The sequence below is a fragment of the Microcaecilia unicolor genome, chromosome 10, assembly GCF_901765095.1.
Source record: "Microcaecilia unicolor chromosome 10, aMicUni1.1, whole genome shotgun sequence".
Classification (NCBI taxonomy): domain Eukaryota; kingdom Metazoa; phylum Chordata; class Amphibia; order Gymnophiona; family Siphonopidae; genus Microcaecilia; species Microcaecilia unicolor.
The window spans coordinates 201,079,763-201,102,565 of NC_044040.1; the positions used below are offsets into that span (position 1 = coordinate 201,079,763).

Genomic DNA, 22,803 nt, shown 5'->3' on the forward strand with positions numbered 1-22,803 from the left:
CATGTTTTGGCCCTCAAAATGCTACAAAGTATAAAATGTGGCTCCTGATAGAAGAAAGGTTGAACAAGCCTGACCTACGCCATGTCAATAGCAAGTGTAAATGCATGCCTAAATGAGGGGGGGCCATCATGGGAGAAGGGGGAAGAGAGTAGCTCCAGAATTTACATGCCAACCCCTTCGAGAAGCGGCCCAGGAACATCGGGCCATGGCTTAGCGGTCCAATGCTCAAAGTTAGGAGCAATAACACCAGCTTTTTCCTTGCATTATTTTGTCAGAAATAGAACAACTTGCTGTGTTCACCGTGGGCTGCGTTATTCAATTTACATAGTAATGAGATATTTTGAATGTATTTGCATGCTTCGCATCTCATTAGATTAACATGCATTATGGTAATACAACACATGTTAATGCCCTTTAGCAAGCGTTAAGGGGCAAATAAACCACCTTATAACTAGCCTCCAAAATGCCCTTTTAAAAACGAACAACCAGCCTGTATGCTTTTTGGTTGGTTTTGAGTTTGCCATCATTTAAAATTAATTTTAGACCATGAAATGTATAGCGTGCCAGAGCTTCGTGGGTAGTACAGTATATACCTCATTATAATTTGAATTCTATGTTCCTAAAAAGAAAACACCATTGAAATGTCTTTCATCTCAGCCTTGTAGCTGACATACTGTGATCTTGTATTGTTTCACAGAATCTCATTAAAAATATGTTATAAACAAAAGAAAAGCACAAAATGTACAGATGAAGCCGGGACTTATCTGAAATTAGCCGTTCTGTGCAAATATATTCCTTGGACAATATCTCTGTTGCTCCAGTTTCATTTGTGGTGTCAAATATTATTTATCGGTATTAAAGTATTTGTTTGAAGAATTAGAAAACATACCAGATGAAAAATATGATATTAAATACTATACAGATGTCATGCCGCCTTACACTGGGGCTCGATTCTCTTCAATGTGGCATGTCCCTGGGAGGTGGCTACCGCCTGTTCGTTCTTCTCGTGCGGCTCTCACCAGGACATCACACCATAGCTCGTTCTCAGCCCTTCCTCCTCTGACGCACGCTCCGCCCTGGTGCAGCTTATCCAGCCTCCTTCCACTGCTTATGGCAGTTCTCCAGCCTGATTGGCCAGAACCTCTTTCCTGGGGAACAGCTGAGCCCTGGATGATGTCAGATGGCCTACAGCCCTTTAATGGGGAAGGCTCTCCACAGAGTGGATGAACACAAAATCCCACGAGGTGCAAATACAGAAAAACGAAGTGGAAAGTGGACCAATGATTTCAGGACTTTGAGACTATGGTGGTATGAAAGAGAATAAACTTTATTGTAGACGCGACACAGTACTGTGTTTTGGCCACAGGCCTGCCTCAGGAGTCTTGAGCGGTGTAAAAAAGTTTTTGAATTATTGGTTCGTTTTGAACATTGGCTGCCCGGCGTACTAGTAACGTTGGCTCTTGATGTGGGTCCTTTTTCTCTGGTGTCATGCGTTCTGCCACTGGTGGCGGTGTGTCTGTTGGTGTGCGAGGTTCTCATTCCCGTTTTGGAAGGAGGCGCGGTGTAAGATCATCCGGTAGTGTTCAAGATGAACCAGTATTTCAAAAACTTTTTTACACCACTCAAGACTCCTGAGGCAGGCCTGTGGCCGAAACACAGTACTGCACTAACCCCTAGGCTACTCCTCCACTAGCAACATTCCATGTAGAAGCCTGCCCTTGCAGATCAGCAACGTGGCTGCGCAGGCTTCTGTTTCTGTGAGTCTGACGTCGTGCACATATGTGCAGGACGTCAGACTCACAGAAAAAAGAAGCCTGTGCGGCCGCGTTGCTGATCTGCAAGGGCAGGCTTCTACATGGAATGTTGCTAGTGGAATAGCAACATTCCATGTAGAATCTCAAATAGTAGCAATAGAATCTCAATAGTAGCAACAGAATCTCAAGAGTAGCAACATTCCATGTAGAATCTACAAATAGTTTCAACATTCCATGTAGAATCTCAAATAGGGATAGGGAACTGGGACCTTGATATACTGCCTTTCTAAGGTTTTTGCAACTACATTCAAAGCGGTTTACATATGTTCAGGTACTTATTTTATGCCGGGGCAATGGAGGGTTAAGTGACTTGCCCAGAGTCACAAGGAGCTGCAGTGGGAATCGAACTCCTGAAAGTGTTACTGGTACACTGAATTGCAGGTATTCAGATAATTATCCTTATTCATTCTGAAGGTGATTCAAAACTTTTCCACATGGGTTTCAAAATTGGCTCTCAAGAATTTTGATCATTTTCTGTTATATCATTTTATGGTCATCACGTTTTCAACAGCTTTAACAGCCATTATGAGTTCAAGATGAAATTATCACACTTGGAGATAATAATTTAATTCTAGTATAAATTAACATTTGTTAATGTTTTTTTAATTTTTTTCCAGACTCTAAACTTCAGGTGTATAAAGGCACTGAAATGTCAAGGAAGCAATGTCAGTTCTGTCCAGATGCAAGGTGACGTCGACTACTTTATCAACCATCTTGGAATTCCAAGTGTTCAGTTTGTTTATGAGGACGACATGGCATCAGAGGTATTTGTGAACCTGCATGTTAAATATAAAACAATAAGGGGCCCTTTTACTAAGCCGCGTAAGCGTCTACGCATGCCCAACGTGTGCCAAAATGGAGTTACCGCATGGCTACCGCTTGGCTCTTGCAGTAATTTCATTTTTGCCACGCGTCCAATACACGTGGCTGAAAAATCTTTATTTTCTGACATGTATTGGACGCGCACCAAGTTGCATTTGGCGCACGTAGGTCATTTCTATGTTTGTGCAGCGCTGCGTATGCTTTGTAGCGCTATAGAAATGCTAAATAGTAGTAGTAGTAGTAGTAATTACTGCCTAGTTACCATGTGAGACTTTACCGCTAGGTCAGTGGTTGTTGGTAAGGGCTCAGACCCAAAATGGGCACACGACAATTTTGATTTTGCTGCACGTCCATTTTCGGTATAAAATTTAAAAAAGGCCTTTTTTTACAGGGGCACTGAAAAATGATTCTGCACGCGCCCAAAACTCGCGTCTACACTACTGCAGGCCATTTTACAGTGCACCTTAGTAAAAGGATCCCTAAGGGAAGTTATTAACGTGAGCTGCCGTTAAGACATGTTATTTTACTGTTAACCCCAGTAATTAGTAACTAAGGGGTCCTTTTCCAAAGGCGCACTGAAAAGTGGCTTGCGGTAGTGTAGGCGCGGGTTTTGGGCACGCACCAATCCATTTTTAGCACGCCTCTAAAAAAAGGCCTCTTTTTTTCCCCCTGAAAATGGACGTGCGGCAAAATCAAAATTATCACACGGCCATTTTGGGTCTCTGACCTTACCGCCAACCATAGACTTAGCGGTAAAGAATTTGGGCGGTAAAGACCTATGGCTATCAGATGCCATTTGGCATGCATCCACTAGAAAATAAAAATTATTTTTCAGATGCGACTATCAGACGCGTGCCAAAAATGAAATTACTGCAAGTGCCAAGCGGTAGTTGGGTGATAAGTCGATTTTTTTTGTTACATTTGTACCCTGTGCTTTCTCACTCATGGCAGGCTCAATGTGGCTTACATGGGGCAATGGAGGGTTAAGTGACTTGCCCAGAGTGGGAATCAAACTCAGTTTCTCAGGACCAAAGTCCACCACCCTAACCACTAGGCCACTCCTCCACTCCACGCGTTGGGCGCACATAGACGTTTACATGGCTTAGTAAAAGGAGCTCTAGGTTTCATTGCATAAAAAGGGACCACAGGTTAGTGGTAAAATACTGTCTTAACAGTAGTCCATGTTGGTACTGTAACTAAGCCCCTAATGTGGAAGAGAATACACTGTCTAAACTCTTAAAATCAACTCAGAATCACTTAATCTTCAGGAAAATATTGAAGACCACCCTGTTCAAGAAGGCGTACCATCCAGACGTTACTTAGTTTATTTCTTATTTGTTCAGCAAAGTTTATGGACCCTTAATGTTTTTCCATTATCTTTTATTATCTTTGTTGTTTTAGACGTTACGTTTACGATTAATGTTTTTTTACTATGACAGTGTTTAATGATATTATATTGAACTATAGCCTACCCATGTTATTGTGTAAGCCACATTGAGCCTGCAACTAGTGGGAAAATATGGGGTATAAATGTGTTAAATAAATAAATATCTGGGATACGTTACACACCCTTCTCTAGACTAAGCAAGCAAAGCAGAAAGCTCTTATCTGATTTTTAGTAGTGTTTTTCTTAACCGTCCAGATACAGAGCCTCACAAGTTGCATGGATCTTGGGCGAGCATCAAAGTCTAATGTGCAATGATAATGGGAATGAAACTCCTCTCATATGAGGAAAGGCTAAAGAGGTTAGGGCTCTTCAGCTTGGAAAAGAGACGGCTGAAGGAAGATGTAACTGAGGTCTACAAAGTCCTGAGTGGTGTAGAACGAATAGAAGTAAATCGATTTTTTTTTTTATTCTTTCAAAAAGTACAAAGACTAGTGGACACTTAATAAACTTACTTGGTAATACTTTTAAACATACAGCATGAAATATTTTTCACTCAACGAATAGTTAAGCTCTGGAATTTGTTGCTGGAGGATGTGGCAACAGCGATTAGCCTGCCTGGGTTTGAAAAAGGTTTGGACCAGTTCCTGGAGGAAAAGCTCATAGTCTGCTATTGAGATAGACAAGGGGGAAAGCCACTGTTTGTCCTGGGATCACTAGTATGGAATCTTGCTACTGTTTGGGATTGGCCACTGTAGGAAACAGAATACAGGGTTAAATAGACCATTAGTCTGACCCAGTATGACTATTCTTGTCTTCTTTTATTTCCACAATTCACAGAAAAATAAATAGAACATTGAACACGTTCAGTCACACTGGTTTCTTTTATTTTCTAGTTTTCTGCAGTTTGTTTTAGATTTCCATATAAATTTTGAAAAACAGGCTTTTGGAAAGTATATCTCCATGTTTTCAAGATAAGAAAGCAACTGAGTATCAACTTTTTATGTATATTGTATTATGAACTAATCATTTTTGTTTGTTTAGGAGGATACATACATACATATCATATCAGGGGAAAGTAGGGTGTGCTATCTGCAAATGTTCTCTATCCATGCCCTTTCCCTTCCCATAACCTATTTCCTGTCCTAAAGCAGGCTGTACAGTTAGCTTGTGAATTGAGTGCTTTCATACCATCATGATAACAATTGCCATACTCATGTGCTAAATACTTAGAACACTTTAGTAAAAAGTTCTCTTAATGTCAGTCTATTTCTGAAATGGTAACTTTCCTTAAAAATTAAAATGCCCTGTTCAGATATGGATTGCTGATGGCTAGATTCACCCATGATAAAGCTGTATCCATTTTTTTTTCATCGCTGAAGCATCAAGCCAGTGAGAATCAGTGTTTTCTTGAAAACTAAGCCACTTGTCCATTCAATGATATAATTTCTGAAACATTATATTAACACAATGACCAGAATCTAAAATGAAGTTGAATTCTACCGGTTTGATCGATAGTACTTACTGATGTGATTGGCCCTTTCAGAAACAGCTCTAGTCAACAAAATGTGCACAGTCTTTACGTAAGGCCCATGCAGGCTCATTTTCAAAAGAGATGGACGTCCATCTTCTGACATAAGTCGATACTTGGACGTCCATCTCTCAGAGACGTCCAAATCGTATAATCGAAACCTGATTTTGGACGTCTCTAGCGGACGTCTGTCGCAAGGAAGTCGAAATCTGAAGGAGGCGTCCAAATCTGAGGGGGCGTATTGGAGGCGTGGTGAAGGCGGGACTTGGACGTTTCTAAGACTTGGAGTCTTTGAGCCATATTGGAGAAAAACAGAGACGTCCAAGACTAAAACTTGGACGTTTTTACCCGGACCTGTTTTTATTGCGAATAAGGCACAAAAAGGTGCCCGAAATGACCAGATGACCACTGGAGGGAATTGGGGATGACCTCCCCTTACTCCTCCAGTGGTCACTAACCACCTCCCATCCTCAAAAAAACATCATTAAAAATATTGATTGCCAGCCTCTATGCCAGCCTCAGATGTCATACTCAGGTAAATGACAGCACATGCAGGTCCCTGGAGCAGTTTTAGTGAGTGCAGTGCACTTCAAACAGGTGGACCCAGGCCCATACCCCCCCTACCTGTTACATTTGTGGAGGAAACAGCGAGCCCTCCAAAACCCACCAGAAACCCTCTGTACCCACTCATAGGTGCCCCCTTCACCCGTAAGGGCTATGGTAGTAGTGTACAGTTGTGGGTAGTGGGTTTTGGGGGGCTCAGCACACAAGGTAAGGGAGCTGTGTACCTGGGAGCAATTTATGAAGTCCACTGCAGTGCCCCCTAGGGTGCCCGGTTGGTGTCCTGGCATGTCAGGGGGACCAGTGTACTACAAATTCTGGCTCCTCCCATGTCCAAATGGCTTGCATTTGGATGTTTTAGACTTGGACGTCTTTGGTTTCGAAAGTCGCCGAAAATCAAAGACGTCCAAATCTAAGGACATCCTTGGTATTTTCGAAACGAAAGATGGACTTCCATCTTTCGAAAATGACCTTTTCCCCGCCTCCGAATTTGGACGTTTTACAAAGACGTCCAAATTCCAACTTAGACGTTTCTTTGGAAAATGCCCCTCATCGTAACACACACTTCTCTGCTGTAGAGAGATCATTTTAATCTAAGAACCTTCTGTCTCGTATTTAGATTTTGGGCGTGACTTTGCTGTGTTATAGTGTAATATACACATTCTTTATTCCTGAAAATAATGTGCAGTGTAAAATAAATTCAGAAAGTCTATTGAAACATTCAAGCATTAGGATCATTGTGTAATAGCCCTCAATGCAGGTTAAGTAAATAGGTGGAAGCTACTTCACAGCCAAAGTACAATGATATCAAAAATGAATATCTAAAAATTACAACAATTGCTTATTTTGTAGACGATGACCCATGAATCTATTTTCTATAGGAACAGGAATGGAAAACCTCTTTTAGACTAACAGAGTAATTGTATAAGCAAATGATGTCTGTAAAAAAGCTTTCTACGTGCCTGAGTACACTCATATAACATATAGTAACATAGTAGATGACGGCAGAAAAAGACCTGCATGGTCCATCCAGTCTGCCCAAGACAAACTCATATGTGTATACCTTACCTTGAATTTGTACCTGTCTTTTTCAGGGCACAGACCATATAAGTCTGCCCAGCAGTATTTCCCGCCTCCCAACCATCAGTCCTGCCTCCCATCATCGGCTCTGGTACAGACCGTATAAGTCTGCCCTCCCCTATCCTCGCCTCCCAACCACCACCCCCTCTTCCCCCCACCTGCTCCGCCACCCAATTTCAGCTAAGCTTCTGAGGATCCATTCCTTCTGCACTCTTTTACAATTGCCCAGGGGTATATATTCCCTACTGATCAGAAGCCCCCTGTGTATTGTACCCTGTGTGACACACCCCCTAGCGTCCCCATGCACTGCGCTGCCACCATGCAAGGAAATCAATGGAAGGGGAGTGATTTTTGTGCCCAGTCTTCATTCCAATTAAGTGCCAATTTAGCGCCAATTAGCTAATTGTGTTATACGCATAACTGACCCTATTGGGCATCTTGTCAAGGTGCCATGTATAGAATTTGGGGGACAGTGCACAATAGAGACCTTTGCTGTAACAGTTTCTATTTACACGCACTCAGTTTAACATCCAATATAATATAGAAACAGGGAATATGACAGCATCTCCCAGTTTGATTCCCGGTACAGTGCCTTGGAGTCCATTGATGGCTGACTTTCCTCTCACATCTTTGCAGCCTTGCTTGTCCCAGGCTTTCCCGCATTCCGTTACATTCTCGAATCAGACCTGTAGAAGAATGTTTAGATCTTCCTATCCTGTAACGAAATTTAAAAAAAAAAAAAAAAACCACTATTAAAGTACCCAGATAAGTCTTAAAGTTACATTTTGATAATTGAATATGGAACGTTTTTTGATCCCCAGAAGCAAGTATTTATATTGCCAAAGATTAAATCTCTCTTCTTGAATTATTGATGAGCCGGCACACATAACGTCAGCACATTGCCCTCTGTGCCTCCCATTGGTTTGCCTTTAATTGGTTTCAGTTCCACGTATGATCTTTGGTGCTTCAAGTTAAAGAATTGTTTTATTTTTTTTTTCAAGTCTTGCGTTTTCTTAACTTTAAGCTTCAAAGTTGCTGTTACATCTAGGAAAGAGTAATAATTCGTTGGACAGACATACTGGCATGGGTTAGGAAAAAGCATATTCACTCATAGTAATTAAACTGAGATCCTCCTAATTTTTCATTGAGACAAGCCCGTGCGATATTAATTGTGTGAAATGTACCTTCTACTATCTTAATTCTAATTTCCATATTGTAAAGAGGTTGGAGGGTCTAAGCAGCTCAGGAGGAGGTATGGGGCCAGACTACATTCCCCACAAGGCCCTGAGAGAAGGGAGCGGGGTGGCAGGTCCCAAAACCTGGTATGGCCCCCACGTGGAAGGGAGGGGGAAAAGGACTGGAAAGAGCAGCTGCGAGGGCCAGAAGGGGGAGCAGGGATGACAAAGCTCAATACCCTTGGGTTAGAAATCAGTACAAGATTCCTTCCACCTGGGAGGGGGAGGAGGTCTCCAACCAACAGCCTAGCAGAGAAGCAGAGTTAATGGAGTGTTTGGAGGAAGGAGAGGCTGGAGAGACCAACACACCAGGTTGGGAGGAACCGGTGGACATGGACTGTAATTGTACTTTGGGGCAGAGTTGCAGGGACTGAAGGCAGTGGGTGGTCACAGGAGTCAATTAGCTGTGTTGTGGGCAGTGTACTGCCATTCTGCAACCACTCAAGCGGAAAGACTTTTAAAACTGAAACCCAGGCTGTTGAACTGGGGGAGAACTTGGATTTAAAGGGAAGTTTTTTCTTGTTGCTTTATTTTGGAAACTGAATGGGACTTTAACCCCTTGAACTGAGATTTTGTGGAGGAGGGGAAATAAACTGTTTGGCACTAAAAGCTGTGTTGTCTGGAAGGACTTTCTTGGTGGACTGCTAAAGGGAGCCTACCACCCCTGAAGGTTTGCTACCGGGATTACAGATATTACAATATGAAAACTGCTTTAATGCTTCACACAGTATACAGGACCCTGTCACATTATAACAGTAAGTTATCCTCAAGGTTGCTAACACAGATGCTATACTTTGGGTTCCTTCAACTAACGCTCAAAACTCCAGTGCTATTAAGAATATCACCATACAAATACTGCCAGAATGTTGCAATGTTGCTACTATTTGGGGTTCTACATGGAATGTTGCTACTAACTGGGTTTCTGCTAGGTACTTGTGACCTGAATTGGCCACTGTTGGAATGTTGCTACTATCTGAGATTCTGAATGGAATCTTGCTACTATTTGGATTTCTACATGGAATGTTGCTATTATTTGAGAATCTGAACGGAATGTTGGTTACTCTTTGGGGTTCTACATAGGGTTACCATACGTCTGGATTTACCTGGACATGTCCTCTTTTTGAGGACATGTCTGGGTGTCCGGGCGGGTTTTGCCAGTCCGCCCGTTTGTCCGGATTTCTGGACAAATGGGTGGGCGGGCGGCGGACTTATCCTAGCCTCCCCTCCCCTTCCCTTACTTACTATCTACTACCCTGGTGGTCTAGTGACCTCTTCGGGACAGGAAAGAGCCCTCTCTTTCCTGCCCGGAGCGCTGCCCTTGCCCTGCATCCTGTTGCTGTGTGACGGTCTCGGGATTCAAAATGGCCGCTGAGAGTTGACGCGGCCTCGCGAGACTTCAACTCTCGGTGGCCATTTTGAATCCTGAGACTGTCACACAGCAACAGGATGCAGGGCAAGGGCAGCGCTGCGGGCAGGAAAGAGGGGGCTCTTTCCTGCCCTGAAGAGGTCACTAGACCACCAGGGCAGTAGATAGTAAGTAAGGGGGGGAGGGGAGGGAAATATGTGACGGGGCGGGGTAAGAGCGAGAAAGGGTGGGGCGAGGATGCAAAAGGGGTGTGGTGTGGGCATGGCAGGGGGTGTGGCATGTGTCCTATTTTTTAGAGGACAAAATATGGTAACCCTGGTTCTACATGGAATGCTGCTACTAACTGGGTTTCCGCTAGGTACTTGTGACCTGGATTGGCCACTATTGAAAACAGGATACTGGACTAGATGGACCATTGGTCTGACCCAGTATGGTTATTCTTATGTTCTTATGTAACAGTTACAGCATGCTAATTCTCCTGCTAACTGCTTTGCGCTCCTTGATTGCTATTGTGGAACAGATAGGATTATGTAGCATTTGGTTGTGTCTCTGGAGAGAAAAGAGTTTCCTACAATCTCAAGGCCTCCCACCCAACCTCTGCAGAGGCAACAATGTGACCTTTGTTAATGTCACAGCAGCCGAATATACTTTTTACTAAACAATGGCATTATAGTTCTTAGTTGTCCTGGAAGTTAAACATTGCCCTTGCTCCCCACCAACTTTCAGATTTCCCAGGCCAAATCTGAATGAGTTTTTTTTTTAGTTTTGATGCCCTACGTAGGCACGATGAAAGAAAAACCACAAAGCATTGATTTCACTGGCGAATCTCGCTCCTTGCATATGCCCCACCGACGCCCTCCTTGTTGTGCGATGTGAACTTACACATGTACACAATGCCAGCGCCGGCCCCTTTTTGCTGCAGCTTGGTAAAAGTTAGGACTGGATTTTATGCGGTCCTATTTATGTGGTTATCTTAACCAGTTAAGTTCTGATTATCGGCACTTAACCATCTACCTCTTTAATAAGTGATATATAAAATACTAGTAAAAAACGCCCATTTTGGTATGAAATGAAACGGGTGCTAGCAAGGTTATCCCTCTCTCCCTCCCTCGCTCTCTCCCTCTGTCCCCTCCAAGTCCCACGGCCCCCTTTCTTCCCTTCCGATTTCCAGGCCCTCCCTCTCTCTCTCTCTCTCCTTCCCTCTGTCCCTCCCCCGAGTTCCAGTCCCCCCTCCTCTCTGTTTCACAGACACGTCCTTGCGATGCTTCCACCCGCGGCCCTCTCCTCCCCGACACTGGCCCCGCCATCCCCCTACGTGTACGTCGCCCCCCCTCCAAAATCGCCAACCCCCCTCTGCTACCCTCTCCTCCCCCCTCTTACCGGGGTCCTGGCGGCAGCAGTGAAGAGCCTCGTGAGTCTGCTGCCTTTCCGGCTCTTCGCTCTCAGCTCTGACTCTGGTCCCGCCCTCATTTCCTGTTTCCGCAACGCTCTCAGCTCTGACTCTGGTCCCGCCCTCATTTCCTATTTCCGCAAGGGCGGGACCAGAGTCAGAGCTGAGAGCAAAGAGAAGGGAAGGCAGCAGACTCGCGAGGCTCTTCACTGCTGCCGCCGGGACCCCGGTAAGAGGGGGGAGGGGAGGGTAGCAGAGGGGGGTTTGCGATTTTGGAGGGGGGGCGATGTGCACTTAGGGACGTCTCTGCCCGCTCCCGCTGTTCTTCAATGCGTGTCTCTCACTGGGATCGTAACCCTCTGCTGACGTCAGGCAAGAAGGGTTCTACTGCTGGCCAGTGACGTCAGCAGGTGGTTACGATCCCAGTGAGACACTTTAGAACGTTCACATAGCAAATTATTATATTAGATTTGTGAATTTGCAGAATACTACTTAGGTGGAATTTTGGCATAGATGTGTATATTTTCCACTGTTCTGATGATATATGCATGTAATTGGTGGGTAGATGTGCAAACTTTATAGACCGTTCTAATAAACCTTTAGCTTGTAAGGCAGGTCCATCAAGATTGCTGCTAATGTGTTTTTGAAAATGGTAAAATGTGCATTATTCTTTTCTGTTCTAGACATTTGTATCCCACCCATTTTCAAATGTTAGGTTCTGAGCAGTTTACAAAGAAGCAAGAGGACAATATGTTGAGAAGTTACAATGAGCATTGTACAACGCTTGGTTCCTTAATATTTAAAGAAAAGTAAACATTTCAAATGCTTTTGGAAACGTGTGATAGACGGCACAGCTCTAACCTGTAATGCTCTGTGTGCATAATTTAACTGCATTAAATGAAAATGTGTTATCCCAGACGCGCTTAAATCAAATGTACATAAGTACATGCCACACTGGGAAAGACCAAGGGACCATCGAGCCCAGCATCCTGTCCACGACAGCGGCCAATCCAGGCCAAGGGCACCTGGAAGCTTCCCAAATGTACAAACTACTACTACTACTAAACATTTCTAAAGCGCTACTAGGGTTACGCAGCGCTGTACAATTTACATAGAGGGACAGTCCCTGCTCAAAGAGCTTACAATCTAGTAGACAAGTGAACGGTCAAATTGGGGCAGTCTGGATTTACTGAACGGTAAGAGTTACAGTGGGGGAAATAAGTATTTGATCCCTTGCTGATTTTGTAAGTTTGCCCACTGACAAAGACATGAGCAGCCCATAATTGAAGGGTAGGTTATTGGTAACAGTGAGAGATAGCACATCACAAATTAAATCCGGAAAATCACATTGTGGAAAGTATATGAATTTATTTGCATTCTGCAGAGGGAAATAAGTATTTAATCCCTCTGGCAAACAAGACCTAATACTTGGTGGCAAAACCCTTGTTGGCAAGCACAGCGGTCAGACGTCTTCTGTAGTTGATGATGAGGTTTGCACACATGTCAGGAGGAATTTTGGTCCACTCCTCTTTGCAGATCATCTCTAAATCATTAAGAGTTCTGGGCTGTCTCTTGGCAACTCGCAGCTTCAGCTCCCTCCATAAGTTTTCAATGGGATTAAGGTCTGGTGACTGGCTAGGCCACTCCATGACCCTAATGTGCTTCTTCCTGAGCCACTCCTTTGTTGCCTTGGCTGTATGTTTTGGGTCATTGTCGTGCTGGAAGACCCAGCCATGACCCATTTTTAAGGCCCTGGCGGAGGGAAGGAGGTTGTCACTCAGAATTGTACGGTACATGGCCCCATCCATTCTCCCATTGATGCGGTGAAGTAGTCCTGTGCCCTTAGCAGAGAAACACCCCCAAAACATAACATTTCCACCTCCATGCTTGACAGTGGGGACGGTGTTCTTTGGGTCATAGGCAGCATTTCTCTTCCTCCAAACACGGCGAGTTGAGTTCATGCCAAAGAGCTCAATTTTTGTCTCATCTGACCACAGCACCTTCTCCCAATCACTCTCGGCATCATCCAGGTGTTCACTGGCAAACTTCAGACGGGCCGTCACATGTGCCTTCCGGAGCAGGGGGACCTTGCGGGCACTGCAGGATTGCAATCCGTTATGTCGTAATGTGTTACCAATGGTTTTCGTGGTGACAGTGGTCCCAGCTGCCTTGAGATCATTGACAAGTTCCCCCCTTGTAGTTGTAGGCTGATTTCTAACCTTCCTCATGATCAAGGATACCCCACGAGGTGAGATTTTGCGTGGAGCCCCAGATCTTTGTCGATTGACAGTCATTTTGTACTTCTTCCATTTTCTTACTATGGCACCAACAGTTGTCTCCTTCTCGCCCAGCGTCTTACTGATGGTTTTGTAGCCCATTCCAGCCTTGTGCAGGTGTATGATCTTGTCCCTGACATCCTTAGACAGCTCCTTGCTCTTGGCCATTTTGTAGAGGTTAGAGTCTGACTGATTCACTGAGTCTGTGGACAGGTGTCTTTCATACAGGTGACCATTGCCGACAGCTGTCTGTCATGCAGGTAACGAGTTGATTTGGAGCATCTACCTGGTCTGTAGGGGCCAGATCTCTTACTGGTTGGTGGGGGATCAAATACTTATTTCCCTCTGCAGAATGCAAATAAATTCATATACTTTCCACAATGTGATTTTCCGGATTTAATTTGTGATGTGCTATCTCTCACTGTTACCAATAACCTACCCTTCAATTATGGGCTGCTCATGTCTTTGTCAGTGGGCAAACTTACAAAATCAGCAAGGGATCAAATACTTATTTCCCCCACTGTAGGTGCCGAACGCATCAATGAAGAGGTGGGTTTTAAGCAGAGACTTGAAGATGGGCAGGGAGGGGGCTTGGCGTATGGGCTCAGGAAGGTTGTTCCAAGCATAGGGTGAGGCGAGGCAGAATGAGCGGAGCTTGGAGTTGGCGGTGGTGGAGAAGGGTACAGAGAGGAGGGATTTGTCCTGTGAACGGAGGTTTTGGGCGGGAACGTAAGGGGAGATGAGGGTAGAAAGGTAGTGAGGGGCGGCAGACTGAGTGCATTTGTAGGTAAGAAGGAGAAGCTTGAATTGAATGCGGTATCTGATTGGAAGCCAGTGAAGTGACCTGAGGAGAGGGGTGAATATGAGTATATCGGTTCTGGCGGAATATAAGACGTGCGGCAGAATTCTGAACAGATTGAAGGGGGGATAGATGACTAAGTGGGAGGCTGGTGAGGAGTAAGTTGCAGTAGTCAAGGCGAGAGGTAATGAGAGCATGGACATGTTATTCCTGGAATTGTGGATTTTTCCCAAGTCCATTTAGTAGTGGTTTATGGACTTGTCCTTTAGGAAACCGTCTAACCCCTTTTTAAAATCTGCTAAGCTAACCGCCTTCACCACGTTCTCCACGTGTTTAATGGAGGGATATAGGATTATTATATGTGATGTCCAGGAAAAAAATGGGATCTCCTTACATAATTTCAAAATACTTTGCAATTGTTTAAACATGTACTTTGACCTTTGAAAATATATTAATCCAACCTTTATTAGTAAACTCCCTTAGCCAACACTTCACGCCAAATGCCTTATTTTGTTGCAAAAATGTAATTGCAAATTTTTCTTCTTTGCTAATTCCATTTTACTAAAACTGATCTTAATGGTCACTTTGAAAACTGGGATCATCCAGTTTTTATAGCATCTTGCAGTAACCCCCGTCAATAATAGTAGTATTTTTAAAAAATAATGGTGCATTTGTTTGGGGGTTATTTAGAAAAATGTTGGGGTAATGATTTTACTTCATATAACTCTAGAAAACCAGTTTAGGTAAGCAAAGGAAAATTAATTCTAAGGAGGAAAATGCCTCGAGAAGCACCACTTCTGCTCACTTGCAAAAGGAGGGCTAGGCCTTCTTCATCATCGGCTAAAAACCTCCTAGTCTGTGTGACTTGTTTAGATACTTATACTCAACTCTTCCTTCTCGAATTTACATTAGCTTTATGTAAATGTACTTAGCTTAAAGAGGTGTGTTGTCCTTCCGTCTTTCACTGTTACTATGACCGGGGTAATGATTTTTCCAGACACCGTGTAGTTTAGCTTTTACCATGCATTTTTTGTTGTTGTTTTTTTATGGAGGCTTATCTAGATTTTAGATAAGTGAAGCCTACAAACACATTATAAAAGTTGTTTCTTGTGGGTTTTTTTTTACACAGAAGGGATACGTATAAAAACTTGTCACATTATTCATGCCCAAAGCAAGGCACAATAATATCATGGCCAACTAAGCTAATTTCACTACGAAAATGAAACATGGAAAAGAAAATAAGATGATACCTTTTTTATTGGACATAACTTAATACATTTCTTGATTAGCTTTCGAAGGTTGCCCTTCTTCGTCAGATCAGAAATAAGCAAATGTCAAGAAGGGCAACCTTCGAAAGCTAATCAAGAAATGTATTAAGTTATGTCCAATAAAAAAGGTATCATCTTATTTTCTTTTCCATGTTTTATTTTGTTTGATTTCTATAGATTCTACATGGAATGTTGCTATTCCACTAGCAACATTCCATGTAGAAGTCGGCCCTTGCGGATCACCAATGTGGCCGCGCAGGCTTCTGCTTCTGTGAGTCTGACGTCCTGCACGTACGTGCAGGACGTCAGACTCACAGAAACAGAAGCCTGCGCAGCCTTCTACATGGAATGTTGCTAGTGGAATAGCAACATTCCATGTAGAATATCCAATAGTAGCAACATTCCATGTAGAATCTCCAATGGTATCTATTTTACTGTCATAGTAATGCTTGAATGTTTTCACTTATATACACTGTCAGCTAGCACATTTGCTTATTTCCGATCTGACGAAGAAGGGCAACCTTCGAAAGCTAATCAAGAAATGTATTAAGTTATGTCCAATAAAAAAGGTATCATCTTATTTTCTTTTCCATGTTTTATTTTGTTTGATTTCTATAGATTCTACATGGAATGTTGCTATTCCACTAGCAACATTCCATGTAGAAGTCGGCCCTTGCGGATCACCAATGTGGCCGCGCAGGCTTCTGCTTCAGTGAGTCTGACGTCCTGCACGTACGTGCAGGACGTCAGACTCACAGAAACAGAAGCCTGCGCAGCCTTCTACATGGAATGTTGCTAGTGGAATAGCAACATTCCATGTAGAATATCCAATAGTAGCAACATTCCATGTAGAATCTCCAATGGTATCTATTTTACTGTCATAGTAATGCTTGAATGTTTTCACTTATATACACTGTCAGCTAGCACATTTGCTTATTTCCGATCTGAGGAAGAAGGGCAACCTTCGAAAGCTAATCAAGAAATGTATTAAGTTATGTCCAATAAAAAAGGTATCATCTTATTTTCTTTTCCATGTTTTATTTTGTTTGATTTCTATAGATTCTACATGGAATGTTGCTATTCCACTAGCAACATTCCATGTAGAAGTCGGCCCTTGCGGATCATCAATGTGGCCGCGCAGGCTTCTGCTTCTGTGAGTCTGACGTCCTGCACGTACGTGCAGGACGTCAGACTCACAGAAACAGAAGCCTGCGCAGCCTTCTACATGGAATGTTGCTAGTGGAATAGCAACATTCCATGTAGAATCTCCAATAGTAGCAACATTCCATGTAGAATCTCCAATGGTATCTATTTTACTGTCATAGTAATGCTTGAATGTTTTCACTTATATACACTGTCAGCTAGCACATTTGCTTATTTCCGATCTGACGAAGAAGGGCAACCTTCGAAAGCTAATCAAGAAATGTATTAAGTTATGTCCAATAAAAAAGGTATCATCTTATTTTCTTTTCCATGTTTTATTTTGTTTGATTTCTATTGATAACCTTAAGAGTGGACTAACACGTCTACCACACTCCTCTACTACGAAAATGAAAAGACATCTTTTACGGATGGCATTTATATGTAGAATAGTTTCGAATTCTGACAGTATGACTTTGTATCCTCTTTAGAGAGAATGCATAATGATTTTTATTTCTTTTACAATATGCATAACTTTTTTTGACGATAACTGAACTTTCATTAGAGCTCTCAAAAGGTATTTTTTTCTCATTAGGACAAAAACAAAGTGCATGAAATATGTTTTTTCCTTTTTAGGGGGGACTTATAGCACTTCTTGACTTATTATTTTATAGAGCTAGTCTTTCAACATGATTAGAATTATTTAAAATGGCTGCTAACATCAAACAGAAAAGTTATCAATTCATAAAAGAAAAATACAGCTCATTTTAATGAGAATGGACTTTATACAGTAGTATGCCAGTTGCATGACAATTTTTTGTAAATTATGTTTCTTTTGCTTTTGTGTGTGTGTGTGGGGGGGGGGGGGGGCGTTATATCTGGGTGCCTTTATTTAGGCTCCCTGAGGCCATATGGTATATCAGAACCTGGCTGCCCAAGGTTCGTTAGAGAATACAAGCATAACCTAGTATCAGCAAATCCAACACGGAGGTGCCCGCACGCCAGCCATATAGCTGGTATAAGTATGGGTGTCTAAATGTTGCAGGGTCGAGCATAGCTTACAGTATTCTGTCAGTTAGCCATGTAAGTAGGAGACACACTTATGTCCCACCTCTGTGTGCATCCCCCTTGCAAATACAAGATATGATAGAGGTCTATAAAATAATGAGTGGAGTAGAACAGGTAGATGTGAATCGGTTGTATACTCTTCCCAAAAATACTAGGAATAAGGGGCATGCAATCAAGCTACAAATTAGTAAATTTAAAACAAATTGGAGAAAATATCTCTTCACTCAACGTGTAATTATACTCTGGAATTCATTGCCAGAGAATGAAATTAGGTGGCGGAGCAGGTGGGGGAAGAGAGGTTCGTGGTTGGGAGGCGAGGATAGTGGAGGGCAGACTTATACAGTCTGTGCCAGAGCCAGTGATGGGAGGCGGGACTGGTGGTTGGGAGGCAGGAAATACTGCTGGGCAGACTTGTACGGTCTGTGCCCTGAAAAAGGCAGGTACAAATCAAGGTAAGGTATACACATATGAGTTTATCTTGTTGGGCAGACTGGATGGACCATGCAGGTCTTTTTCTGCCGTCATCTACTATGTTACTATGTTATGTAGTAAAAGCAGTTAGCTTAGCTGGGTTTAAAAAAGGTTTGGATAGCTTCCTAAAATAAAAGTCCATAAGCCATTATTAAAATGGACTTGGGGGAAATCCACTGCTTATTTCTAGGATAAGCAGCATAAAATGTATTGTACTGTTTTGGGATCATGCCAGTTACTTGTAACCTGGATTGACCACTGTTGGAAACAGGATGCTGGGCTTGATGGACTTTCAGTCTGTCCCATTATAGTGATACTTATGCTCGAGTAGCTCTGTGTTTGCTTTGAAATGGCTCAGAGACATGACTAACAGCGGCGGTCTCAGATTTGGGTAAATGACTTCTTAATTGAGAGACGTAAGCTTGATTTAAGGGTCGGAGAGTCAGCGGGAATATTTTCGCTCTCTCACTTTTTTGGACATTTACGTTCAACATTATTAGAGCGAGAACTGCACTAAAATTAAAACTAGCGTGTGCCTATTTACAGCCTGAGCCCTTACCACCACCCTTTGATCTAGCGGTAAGGGCTCACGTGCTAGATGCTCGGTAACCATTCAGCACATGCCAACTGCCGATTACCACCAGAAATGCCGCACATGGTAGAAAATAAATAAAATAACTTCTACTATCAGAATACACTGTATATCTGGCACTGTTTATGTCTGTTTACGCTTTCCAAAAATACTAGGAGAAGGGGGCATGCGATGAAGCTGCAGTGTGGTAAATTTAAAATGAATTGGAGGAAATATTTCTTCACTCAACACATAGTTAAACTCTGGAATTCGCTGCCGGAAAAGGTGGTTATGGCGGTTAACTTAGCGGACTTCAAAAAAGGGTTGGACGGCTTCCTGGAGGAAAAAGCCATAGACTGTTATTGAATGGACGAGGGAATAATACAGTATTTCTAGGATGGGCGGAACAAATTGCTTGTTCTTTTGGCCGCTGTCGGTGACAGGGTGCTGGGGTCAATGGACCCTTGGTCTGTCCCAGCATGGCGATGCTTATGTACTTATGTACTGTTCCGTCCACGTAAGGGTTGTGTCAGGGGCCAAAATAACCAATCAGTGTCCACAAGCAACTTGACCTCCTTGGTTAAGAACAGTATGTGCCTACAGATTGCAGCTTTACACAATAGTAGTAGTAGTAGATTCTGCATCAAAGCTAGCCCTGTATGGGTGAAACATAGTAAATGACGGCAGATAAAGACCTGTACAGTCCATCCAGTCTGCCCAACAAGATAAACTCATTTTACATGGTATGTGATGTATACCCGAATTTGATTTGTCCTTGCTATTCTCAGGGCACAGACTGTAGAAGTCTGCCCAGCACTGTTCTTGTACTAAAAGTTCTGAAGATTCTGGAATCCTAAAGAGTTACAAGATTCCAGAATCCCAATTAGTAGCAACATTCCATGTAGAACCCCAAAGAGTAACATAGTAAATGACGGTAGATTAAGACCTGTACGGTCCATCCAGTCTGCCCAACAAGATAAACTCATTTTACGTGGTATATGATACTTTATACCAGAGTTTGATTTGTCCTTGCCTTTCTCAGGGCACAGACCGTAGAAGTCTGCCCAGCACTGAACTTGTACTAAGTTCTGAGGCTAACATCGAAGCCCCTTAAAATTTACACTCCAGCCCATCCATATCTGTTCAGTCACGATCAGGGCAGAGACCGTAGAAGTCCACCCTGTAACGGTTTTATTCTCCAAATACCGGCGTCGCCACCCAATCTCTGCTAAGATTCCATAGATCCATTCCTTCTAAACAAGATTCCTTTGTGTTTATCCCACGCATGTTTGAATTCCATTACCGTTTTCATCTCCACCACCTCCTGCAGGAAGGCATTCCATATATCCACCACCCTCTCCGTGATAAAATACTTCTTGACATTAGTCCTGAGTCTGCCCCCCTTCAACCTCAATTCATGTCCTCTAGTTCTACTGCCTTCCCGTCTCTGATAGAACGGCCAGTGTTGGGTGTACCGTGCATTTTTTAGACCTCACATGAATAAATCATTTCCAAAGGGACTTTTCCTTGTGTGATCGGCTCATTTCATATCACTGTTTTGGATTTTGTGGATCGCTTGCCCTGTTGCTTTCTCTTAAAGGTCTCTTGTGGGAATTCTGAATGCCTCACTGCAGTGACGTAGCTATGTGGGGCCAAGGGGCCTGCCCCCCCCCCAAAAAAAAAACATTTCCTCTGGGCCCCTGGTTTTGCTGGCGGGGGTCCCCAACTCCCGCCAGCTGAAGCCTTGTCCAGCGCCGGTCTCCGGCGCTGCAGCATTGCCTGCCTAGCTCTCTCTTCCTCTCATGTCCGGCACGCTCCTTTTACTGAAACTGAGCATGCTCAATTTCACTAAAAGGAGCATGCTGGACGTGAGGGGAAGAGAGAGCAGGGCAGGCAACATGGCGGCGCTGGAGACCAATGCTGGTCAAGGCTTCAGCTGGTGGGGGTTGGGGACCCCGCCAGCCAAGGTATTTGCTGCATCGGTGGGTGAGGAGTGGCAGGACAGGGGGCGGCAGACCAAAATGTGCCCCCCACCTCGGGCTCTGGTCCCCTCTCACCCTTGCCTCACTGACTTCTGCCTGTTTCTCAACTATAAACCTGCTCCACTTGTCCCAGCTTTTGCCTGTTCTTGGATGCTGTCTCTGTCTGCGGTGTGGATTCGGTTCTGTACCTGGTTCTTCTGCCTCCTCTTCTGCCTGACAACTGGTGTCTGCTCTTCTCTTCTGCAATACCCTTGCTAAATTCCTGGCAGCTTCCCAAGTACTGAAGCACTCAAACCCCCTCCCCACCTTCCTAAAGGGAGCTGTTTAAGGTAAAGGTGCACTTCCTATAACCCTGGACACCTTTAAGTGCTGACCACCCTACTGAATATTGCCTTCTGAGGAATTCCAGTTCTCAGTGTCATATTCTGTATAGTGAGATCACACAAAATGTTCACTGATTTGGAACTTACTTATTGCCTTTGTAGACTATCCAAGCCCCTTTGAGAAAAAAAAAAGTCTTATTTTGGAACAGAGTTCTCCATTGATATCACAAATATGTGGAGCAGTAGCCTAGTGGTTAGTGCAGTGGACTTTGATCCTGGAGAACTGAGTTCGATTCCCACTGCAGCTCCTTGTGACTCTGGGCAAGTCACTTAACCCTCCATTGCCCCTGGTACAAAATAAGTACCGCTTTGAATGTAGTTACAAAAACCTCAGAAATGTGGTATATCAAGTCCCAGTTCCTTTTCTCTATTTGAGATTCTACATGGAATGTTGAAACTATTTGTAGATTCTACATGGAATGTTGCTACTATTGAGATTCTGTTGCTACTAATTGAGATTCTACATGGAATGTTAATGTTCCTATTCCACTAGCAACATTCCATGTAGAAGCCTGACCTTGCAGATCAGCAACGCAGCCGCGCAGGCTTCTGTTTCTGTGAGTCTGACGTCCTACGTGCAGGACGTCAGACTCACAGAAACAGAAACCTGCGTGACCGCGTTGCTGATCTGCAAGGGCAGGCTTCTACATGGGATGTTGCTAGTGGAGGAGTAGCCTAGTGGTTAGTGCAGTGGACTTTGATCCTTGGGAACTGGGTTCAATTCCCACTGCAACTCCTTGTGACTCTGGGCAATTCACTTAACACTCCATTGCCCCTGGTACAAAATAAGTACCTGAATATATGTAAACCGCTTTGAATGTAGTTGCAAAAACCTCAGAAAGGCAGTATATCAAGTCCCAGTTCCCTTTTCTCCCTTTCCCTTTCTAAGAGGGGAAAGCACAAATATATAAAAGGAGCAAAATGAAATAAAAATGAAGATCTAAATAATCCAGGACACAATGTATCTGTAATTCACAGTTAAAACCCTGCACAGCTGCACTTTCAACTGGGCATGCTGTGTGTGTAAAAGCCCATTTTGGAAACTTCTACTTGGTTGCACCTGCATCCCGGCTCAAGGACTTTAGAATCACTGCTGCGTTTTTTGCTTTTAGCGTTGGGCTGGAAAGAAATGGGCCGTTCAAATTAGTCACATTTTGTACACATCTAAAGTTATTGTTTCATCTGAAAATGACTTTTTAAGGGATGGAAATTGCTTGACCAACTTCTGTCCTCCAATTAATGACCCTTTCACTAAAGCAGGGGCATAGCCAGAACTCATTTGGGGGAGGGGCAGGGATGGCAGAGGGGCCAAGCATTTCCTCTCAGTTCCTTCCCCCACCCCCACCACCACAACTGAATCATAACTTTGCTGGTGGGGATGCTTAAGCCTCACCAGCTGTAGATTCTCTGCAGGAGCCCCCACCCATGCTGCAGAAGCAGTGAGAAAGATGGCAGAATGCACCAACCTTTGACGCAGGCACTTCCGCACATGCTCAGTTCAAATGCATGAACAAAAACGCTGCTAACCATGATACTGGCACCTGCGCATGCTCAGTTTTCAACGCATGCCTACTGCAGATTGACAAGGCGGAAAGAAGCATTTTCCCACCAACTGAGATATTTTTTGGTGTGTGTGTTGGGGGGTGCCTACCCATTTCTTGC

At 43.6% G+C, this 22,803-nt stretch overlaps 1 protein-coding gene across 1 annotated transcript in view; it reads left to right on the forward strand.

The window, feature by feature from the left end:
- NAALADL2 (N-acetylated alpha-linked acidic dipeptidase like 2) overlaps positions 1–22,803 on the forward strand; it is a gene marked incomplete at its 5' end in the record, with an annotated part of 477,074 nt that overhangs the window by 339,323 nt on the left and 114,948 nt on the right. Inside the window, one exon of the mRNA XM_030215679.1 lies at positions 2,432–2,578. Within this exon, the coding sequence (XP_030071539.1) occupies positions 2,432–2,578 (147 nt within the window). The remainder of the gene's footprint in view (positions 1–2,431; positions 2,579–22,803) is intronic.